Genomic DNA, 10,000 nt, shown 5'->3' with positions numbered 1-10,000 from the left:
TCACCGTCTGCAGTGTAAAGCTGTGTGTATTCTGTCACCGTCTGCAGTGTAAAGCTGTGTACATTCTGTCACCGTCTGCAGTGTAAAGCTGTGTACATTCTGTCACCGTCTGCAGTGTAAAGCTGTGTATATTCTGTCTCCGTCTACAGTGTAAAGCTGTGTACATTCTGTCACCGTCTGCAGTGTAAAGCTGTGTATATTCTGTCACCGTCTGCAGTGTAAAGCTGTGTACATTCTGTCACCGTCTGCAGTGTAAAGCTGTGTATATTCTGTCTCCGTCTACAGTGTAAAGCTGTGTACATTCTGTCACCGTCTGCAGTGTAAAGCTGTGTATATTCTGTCACCGTCTGCAGTGTAAAGCTGTGTATATTCTGTCACCGTCTGCAGTGTAAAGCTGTGTACATTCTGTCACCGTCTGCAGTGTAAAGCTGTGTATATTCTGTCTCCGTCTGCAGTGTAAAGCTGTGCATATTCTGTCACCGTCTGCAGTGTAAAGCTGTGTATATTCTGTCTTCGTCTGCAGTGTAAAGCTGTGTATATTCTGTCTCCGTCTACAGTGTAAAGCTGTGTATATTCTGTCACCGTCTGCAGTGTAAAGCTGTGTACATTCTGTCTCCGTCTACAGTGTAAAGCTGTGTACATTCTGTCTCCGTCTGCAGTGTAAAGCTGTGTATATTCTGTCACCGTCTACAGTGTAAAGCTGTGTATATTCTGTCACCGTCTGCAGTGTAAAGCTGTGTACATTCTGTCACCGTCTACAGTGTAAAGCTGTGTACATTCTGTCACCGTCTGCAGTGTAAAGCTGTGTACATTCTGTCACCGTCTGCAGTGTAAAGCTGTGTACATTCTGTCACCGTCTGCAGTGTAAAGCTGTGTATATTCTGTCACCGTCTGCAGTGTAAAGCTGTGTACATTCTGTCTCCGTCTGCAGTGTAAAGCTGGATATATTCTGTCACCGTCTGCAGTGTAAAGCTGTGTACATTCTGTCACCGTCTACAGTGTAAAGCTGTGTACATTCTGTCACCGTCTGCAGTGTAAAGCTGTGTATAATTGTTTCTCCAGCCTGCTTGTTCAGGGACTCTCAGTAGTGTGGACTCAGCACTATTCAGGGACATCGTGACTCCAGACTCTCTCTCTCTCTCTCACACACACACACACACACACACACACACACACACACACACACACACACACACACACACACACACACACACACACACACACACATCTAGACCTCCTTATGTACTTTTCTTCAGGGTCTACTCCTCTCCTCCTCTCCTTCTCTCCTTTGCTCCTCTCCCTGTCTCCCCACATCTCTCTCCTCCTCTCCTTCTCTCCTTTGCTCCTCTCCCTGTCTCCCCACATCTCTCTCCTCCTCTCCTTCTCTCCTTTGCTCCTCTCCCTGTCTCCCCACATCTCTCTCCTCCTCTACTCCTCTCCTCCTCTCCTTCTCTCCTTTGCTCCTCTCCCTGTCTCCCCACATCTCTCTCCTCCCCTGCCTCTTGTTATGTCCCACCGAATCTTTCCTTTTTCTCACTGTGTCTCCCTGTGTTCCCCAAGTCTCCCTGGATCAAGGCTCAGGGTGAGAGCCAGACGGAAAAACGTGAGGCAGATGGTTCAGGGTGAGAGCCAGATGGAGAAACGCGAGGCAGATGGTTCAGGGTGAGAGCCAGATGGAGTCACGTGAGGCAGATGGTTCAGGGTGAGATTTATTGAATACACAGGGGCTGGCAGAAAGCAGGTTGAGGACATGGGTTTGTAATCCAGGTGAATAGCTGGACAGGCATGGGTTTATAATCCAGGTAAATAGCTGGACAGACATGGGTTTATAATCCAGGGAAATAGCTGGACAGACATGGGTTTATAATCCAGGTAAATAGCTGGACAGACATGGGTTTGTAATCCAGGTGAATAGCTGGACAGACATGGGTTTATAATCCAGGTAAATAGCTGGACAGACATGGGTTTATAATCCAGGTAAATAGCTGGACAGACATGGGTTTGTAATCCAGGTAAATAGCTGGACAGACATGGGTTTATAATCCAGGTAAATAGCTGGACAGACATGGGTTTATAATCCAGGTAAATAGCAGGCAGGCTCAGGGTCAAGACAGACAAAAAGTTGTACTTATAGACCTGTACCTACTGAGGTAGACCTGTCTACTATCTGCCATACTTATAGACCTGTACCTACTGAGGTAGACCTGTCTACTATCTGCCATACTTACTGAGGTAGACCTGTATTTACTGAGGTAGACCTGTCTACTATCTGCCATACTTATAGACCTGTACCTACTGAGGTAGACCTGTCTACTATCTGCCATACTTATAGACCTGTACCTACTGAGGTAGACCTGTCTACTATCTGCCATACTTATAGACCTGTACCCACTGAGGTAAACCTGTCTACTATCTGCCATACTTATAGACCTGTACCTACTGAGGTAAACCTGTCTCATATCTGCCATACTTACTGAGGTAGACCTGTACTTACTGAGGTAGACCTGTCTACTATCTGCGATACTTATAGACCTGTACCTACTGAGGTAGACCTGTCTACTATCTGCCATACTTATAGACCTGTACCTACTGAGGTAAACCTGTCTCATATCTGCCATATTTACTGAGGTAGACCTGTACTTACTGAGGTAGACCTGTCTACTATCTGCCATACTTATAGACCTGTACCTACTGAGGTAGACCTGTCTACTATCTGCCATACTTACTGAGGTAGACCTGTACTTACTGAGGTAGACCTGTCTACTATCTGCCATACTTATAGACCTGTACCTACTGAGGTAGACCTGTCTACTATCTGCCATACTTATAGACCTGTACCTACTGAGGTAGACCTGTCTACTATCTGCCATACTTATAGACCTGTACCTACTGAGGTAGACCTGTCTACTATCTGCCATACTTATAGACCTGTACCTACTGAGGTAAACCTGTCTCATATCTGCCATACTTACTGAGGTAGACCTGTACTTACTGAGGTAGACCTGTCTACTATCTGCCATACTTATAGACCTGTACCTACTGAGGTAGACCTGTCTACTATCTGCCATACTTATAGACCTGTACCTACTGAGGTAGACCTGTCTACTATCTGCCATACTTATAGACCTGTACCTACTGAGGTAGACCTGTCTACTATCTGCCATACTTATAGACCTGTACCTACTGAGGTAAACCTGTCTACTATCTGCCATACTTATAGACCTGTACCTACTGAGGTAGACCTGTATACTATCTGCCATACTTATAGACCTGTCTACTATCTGCCATACTTATAGACCTGTACCTACTGAGGTAAACCTGTCTACTATCTGCCATACTTACTGAGGTAAACCTCTCATATCAGCCATACTTACTGAGGTAGACCTATCTACTATCTGCCATACTTATAGACCTGTACCTACTGAGGTAGACCTGTCCACTATCTGCCATACTTATAGACCTGTACCTACTGAGGTAGACCTGTCCACTATCTGCCATACTTACTGAGGTAAACCTGTCTACTATCTGCCATACTTATAGACCTGTACCTACTGAGGTAGACCTGTCTACTATCTGCCATTCTTATAGACCTGTACCTACTGAGGTAGACCTGTCTACTATCTGCCATACTTATAGACCTGTACCTACTGAGGTAGACCTGTCTACTATTTGCCATACTTATAGACCTGTACCTACTGAGGTAGACCTGTCTACTATCTGCCATTCTTATAGACCTGTACCTACTGAGGTGGACCTGTCTACTATCTGCCATACTTACTGAGGTAAACCTGTCTACTATCTGCCATACTTATAGACCTGTACCTACTGAGGTACTGACTCAGGGTTACTTGTCTCATATATCTGAGTGTCTGTAGTCTCATCAAATGTTAACAAGTAGGGCTCTCTTTCAGATCTGACAGTTAAAGCAGTGATACTTAAAACACTCTCCTCTCCTATTCTCTCTATCCCTTCCCAGCCTCTCCCTCCTCTCCTCTCTCCTCTCCTATTCTCTCCATCCCTTCCCAGCCTCTCCTCTCCTCTCTCCTCTCCTATTCTCTCCATCCCTTCCCAGCCTCTCCTCTCCTCTCTCCTCTCCTATTCTCTCCATCCCTTCCCAGCCTCTCCTCTCCTCTCCTCTCCTCTCCTATTCTCTCCATCCCTTCTCAGCCTCTCCTCTCCTCTCTCCTCTCCTCTCCTCTCTATCCCTTCCCAGCCTCTCCCTCCTCTCCTCTCTCCTCTCCTATTCTCTCCATCTCCACCCAGCCTCTCCTCTCCTTTCCTCTCCTATTCTCTCCATCCCCACCCAGCCTCTCCCTCCTCTCCTCTCCTCTCCTCTCCTATTCTCTCCATCCCTTCCCAGCCTCTCCTCTCCTCTCCTATTCTCTCCATCTCCACCCAGCCTCTCCCTCCTCTCCTCTCCTATTCTCTCCATCCCTTCCCAGCCTCTCCTCTCCTCTCCTATTCTCTCCATCTCCACCCAGCCTCTCCCTCCTCTCCTTTCCTCTCCTATTCTCTCCATCCCTTCCCAGACTCTCCTCTCCTCTCCTCTCCTATTCTCTCCATCCCCACCCAGCCTCTCCCTCCTCTCCTCTCCTCTCTCCTCTCCTATTCTCTCCATCCCCACCCAGCCTCTCCCTCCTCTCCTTTCCTCTCCTATTCTCTCCATCCCTTCCCAGCCTCTCCTCTTTCCTCTCCTATTCTCTCCTATTCTCTCCATCCCTTCCCAGCCTCTCCTCTCTTCTCCTATTCTCTCCATCTCCACCCAGCCTCTCCTCCTCTCCTCTCCTCTCCTATTCTCTCCATCCCTTCCCAGCCTCTCCTCTCTCCTCTCCTATTCTCTCCTATTCTCTCCATCCCTTCCCAGCCTCTCCTCTCCTCTCCTATTCTCTCCATCTCCACCCAGCCTCTCCTCTCCTCTCCTCTCCTCTCCTCTCCTCTCGTCTCCTCTCCTCTCCTCTCCTCTCCTCTCCTCTCCTCTCATCTCATCTCCTCTCCATCTACCCCCAACCTATCCCTCCTCTCCTCTCCTATTCTCTCCATCTCCACCCAGCCTCTCCTTCCTCTCCTCTCCTTCCTCTCCTCTCCTTTCCTCTCCTCTCCTCTCCTCTCCTCTCCTCTCCATCCCTTCCCAGCCTCTCCCTCCTCTCCTCCTCTCTCCTCTCCTCTCCATCTCCACCCAACCTATCCCTCCTCCTCTCTCCTATTCTCTCCATCCCCACCCAGCCTCACAGTCAGTTCTGTGGGAGAACAACCTAGCGCTTGTATCTCATCTCTCAGACCCTCTCATTATTGTTGATGTTGTTGTTGTTGTTGTACAGGACATCGTCAGAAGCTAGAGGAATCTCCTAAAGCAGGGCTGTTCTCAGACCGTCTCAGTGAGCTGGAGAGGATCAGACAGACAACCATGAGGGTTGCCGTGCCGACACAGTCCCAACAACAGCCGCTCAACGCTGGACACAACTCCTTCAACCCCCAAGGGCAGACACAGATACCAGGTGAGATTTAAATACAGGCCCCCTTAACCCTTATAAACGCAGATAGCAGGTGAGATTGAAATACAGGCCCCCTTAACCCTTATAAACTCAGATATCAAGTGAGATATAAATACAGGCCCCCTTAAACCTTATTAACGCAGATAACAGGTGAGATTTAAATACAGGCCCCCCTAAACCTTATAAACTCAGATATCAAGTGAGATATAAATACAGGCCCCCTTAAACCTTATTAACGCAGATAACAGGTGAGATTTAAATACAGGCCCCCCTAAACCTTATTAACGCAGATAACAGGTAAGATTTAAATACAGGGCCCCCCTAAACCTTATTAACGCAGATAACAGGTGAGATTTAAATACAGGCCCCCCTAAACCTTATTAACGCAGATAACAGGTGAGATATAAATACAGGCCCCCTAAACCTTATTAACGCAGATAACAGGTGAGATTTAAATACAGGCCCCCCCTAACCCTTATTAACGCAGATAACAGGTGAGATTTAAATACAGGCCCCCCTAAACCTTATTAACGCAGATAACAGGTGAGATTTAAATACAGGCCCCCCCTAACCCTTATTAACGCAGATAACAGGTGAGATTTAAATACAGGCCCCACCCTAACCCTTACTAAAACAGATACCAGATGTGACCATAATCTCTAACCCTTCGACACACATAGACACCGATACCAGATGAGAGCCATAACTCTACCCCTCCACCTATAATCTAGATTTATAACCTACTGAGAGCAGCGTGAAACAGGGTTCACTAACATCAGCTGTAATGTCTCACCTGTCATGCTACAGGACAGTAAGTAATAGTGTCTGGCAGAACAGCTAGCTGGTTACAATACCTGTCCCAAACCTGTCCCTGTTCCTGACATCTCACTACCTGTCCCAATCGATCAGTCCTGCTGTAACTACATCTCTGATCTGTCCCAATCTATCAGTCTCTGATCTGTCCCAATCTATCAGTCCTGTTGTAACTACATCTCTGATCTGTCCCAATCTATCAGTCCTGTTGTAACTACATCTCCGATCTGTCCCAATCTATCAGTCTCTGATCTGTCCCAATCTATCAGTCCTGTTGTAATTACATCTCTGATCTGTCCCAATCTATCAGTGTCTGATCTGTCCCAATCTATCAGTCTCTGATCTGTCCCAATCTGTCAGTCCTGTTGTAAGTACATCTCTGACCTGTCCCAATCTATCAGTGTGCCTGTTGTAACTACATCTCTGATCTGTCCCAATCTATCAGTCTCTGATCCTGTCCCAATCTATCAGTCTCTGATCTGTCCCAATCTGTCAGTCCTGTTGTAATTACATCTCTGATCTGTCCCAATCTATCAGTGTGCCTGTTGTAACTACATCTCTGATCTGTCCCAATCTATCAGTCTCTGATCTGTCCCAATCTATCAGTCTCTGATCTGTCCCAATCTATCAGTCCTGTTGTAATTACATCTCTGTTCTGTCCCAATCTATCAGTCTCTGATCTGTCCTAATCTATCAGTCTCTGATCTGTCCCAATCTATCAGTTTCCGATCTGTCCCAATCTATCAGTCCTGTTGTAACTACATCTCTGATCTGTCCCAATCTATCAGTCCTGTTGTAACTACATCTCTGATCTGTCCCAATCTATCAGTCTCTGATCTGTCCCAATCTATCAGTCTCTGATCTGTCCCAATCTGTCAGTCCTGTTGTAATTACATCTCTGATCTGTCCCAATCTATCAGTCCTGTTGTAACTACATCTCTGATCTGTCCCAATCTATCAGTCTCTGATCTGTCCCAATCTATCAGTCTCTGATCTGTCCCAATCTATCAGTCCTGTTGTAATTACATCTCTGATCTGTCCCCAATCTATCAGTCTCTGATCTGTCCCAATCTATCAGTCTCTGATCTGTCCCAATCTATCAGTCCTGTTGTAATTACATCTCTGATCTGTCCCAATCTATCAGTCTCTGATCTGTCCCAATCTATCAGTCTCTGACCTGTCCCAATCTATCAGTCTCTGATCTGTCCCAATGTGTCAGTCCGTCCCGTAATATCAACAATGTCACCACATCCTTATACAGTCAGTGATGATTTAGTCTTTTAGTTCCACTGCGGTTTATTCTCTGATGGTTTCCAATAAGAGTCCAGCTCTTCTTAATGTACTGTATATGTGGATGGGTTTTAGTTATGGTATTCTAGCACTGGCCTTACCTGTACAATTCAATATTTCAGAATAGTTCTTACATGTTATTATTTTCAAACTATGTACATTTACCGTTTTGGCAAATGTGTTTGATATTGCATTCGGTTGAGACATTAGTGAAGTACAGAAACGGAATGAAAGCCCCTTTCTCTGCTGGACATGTGCCGGAAAAATGCTTTTCTCCTCCTCCAGACCCTCGCCAGTCCCAGTCGTCTCCTTCCTGGTCCTATGAGCAGTCCTACCCGTCCTACCTGAGTCCCATGACTTCCCCGTCTGTCCACTCCACCACGCCCCTCTCCTCCAGCCGAGCCACGGGCCTGCCCAACATCACGGACCCGCCCCGTCGCCTGCCAGGTAACACACACTAGCAACACCCTGCATCCCACCCTGCATCCCACTGCTGGCTTGGTTCTGAAGCTAAGCAGGGTTGGTCCTGGTCAGTCCCTGGATGGGAGACCAGATGCTGCTGGAAGTGGTGTTGGAGGGCCAGTAGGAGGCGCTCTTTCCTCTGGTCTAAATATCCTAATGCCCCAGGGCAGTGATTGGGGACATTGCCCTGTGTAGGGTGCTGTCTTTCGTATGGGACGTCAAACGGGTGTCCTGACTCTCTGAGGTCATTAAAATATCCCATGGTGCTTATCGTAAGAGTAGGGGTGTTAACCCCTGGTGTCCTGGCTAAATTTCCAATCTGACCCTCATACCATCACAGCCACCTAATCATCCCCAGCTTACAATTGGCTCATTCATTCCCCCCCCTTCCTCTCCCCTGTAACTATTCCCCAAGTTGTTGCTGTAAATGAGGATGTGTTCTCAGTCAACTTACCTGGTAAAATAAGAGTAAAATAAACATTTCAAATAATAAACACGCATGCCACGCCCATCTGAGGATCTTTCTTTTTCATCCATCTATTTCCTGTGTTAGAAAGGTGCAAAATCACTTAAATCTCGCGTTTGAACGCTTTCATTTTATTCCTGCGACTCTTTTTCAATCTCTTGCTTGTGCTTTTTCCCCCCTTCATCATTACGACCGCAGAAATGTTTGTAATGACCTGTTAAACAAACCTCGGTAATGAAATGGGCTCAGTGGAACACGTTGTCTTTGCGTTGCATCTATAAGAACACTAAAGCTTTCGTCTGGGATTTAACGCGTCGTCTCGACACTTACATCACAACAAAGAGAATTTACATCACAACAAAGAGAATTTACATCACAACAAAGAGAATTTACATCACAACAAAGAGAATTTACATCACAACAAAGAGAATTTACATCACAACAAAGAGAACTTACATCACAACAAAGAGAATTTACATCACAACAAAGAGAACTTACATCACAACAAAGAGAACTTACATCACAACAAAGAGAACTTACATCACAACAAAGAGGACAGCAGAGTCAATCACCACCTTCCGGAGACACCTGAAACCCCACCTCTTTAAGGAATACCTGGGATAGGATAAAGTAATCCTTCTAAATGGTTCGCTCCTATAGTCAGTGAGTCACGTGGTTGTGGCTTGCTATGTAAAGCAAGCAGACAGGCATCAAGACATTCAGTTACTGTTTGATTGAATGTTACAATGGACGAAACCGGTGACCTAAGCGTCTTTGAGCGCGTTATGATCGTCGGTGCAACGATTATCTCAGAAACGGCCGGCCTCCTGGCGAAAACCGCTCGTTGACGAGAGAGGTCGAAGGAGAATGGCAAGAATAGTGCAAAAATATCGACGGGCAACAAACAGACAAATGACGACGCAGTGCAACGCAGAGCGACATCTCGGAACACACAACTCGTCGGTCCTCGTCACGGATTGGCTATTTCAGCAGGCGACCACATCCGGGATTCCACTCCCGTCAGCTAAAAACAGGAAGAAGAGGCTCCAGTGAGCACGCGATCAACAACACTGGACAACTGAGGAGTTGAAAAACATGACCTGGAACATGACAGTGAGTTTAGTTTACTAGAGTGTCCTGGTCAGTTCCCCAGACCTTAACCCAATAGAACATGTTTGTGATGAGACTGACTGTGTCATGCCATCGCGTCAGCATGGACCAACATCCCTGTGGAACGTTTCCCGACATCTTGTAGAATAACCCGAAGAATTCAGACCGTTCTGGAGGTAAAGGTGGGTTCCGACCCGGTAGTGGAACGTTGTACCTAATAAACTGGCCAGTGAGTGTATTTGGAAGTAGTTTAATGCCAAATAAAGGAGAGTATATCTTATATCTCTCAGGTTATATAGGACAGAAACTTTAAAACAAACTTCATTTTGATTTATTTTTGGACTACCTGTTTTTCCATAAATGAATC

General features: G+C 46.3%; 1 protein-coding gene across 2 annotated transcripts in view; it reads left to right on the top strand.

The window, feature by feature from the left end:
• Positions 1–10,000, top strand: part of LOC106591869 (runt-related transcription factor 2) — a 69,596-nt gene that overhangs the window by 44,701 nt on the left and 14,895 nt on the right. The window contains exons 4-5 of one of the 2 annotated variants that reach the window (XM_082977113.1): positions 5,319–5,495; positions 7,881–8,012. In XM_082977113.1, the coding sequence (XP_082833239.1) occupies positions 5,319–5,495; positions 7,881–8,012 (309 nt within the window). Of the gene's footprint in view, positions 1–5,318; positions 5,496–7,880; positions 8,043–10,000 lie in introns of both variants that reach the window. The other variant, XM_082977112.1, reaches the window with a different exon arrangement.

The sequence above is a fragment of the Salmo salar genome, chromosome 06 (genome assembly GCF_965601325.2).
Source record: "Salmo salar chromosome 06, fSalSal1, whole genome shotgun sequence".
Lineage (NCBI taxonomy): Eukaryota > Metazoa > Chordata > Actinopteri > Salmoniformes > Salmonidae > Salmo > Salmo salar.
The sequence above is the reverse complement of the archived record's forward strand: the minus strand, read 5'-3'. Positions and strand labels throughout refer to the sequence as shown.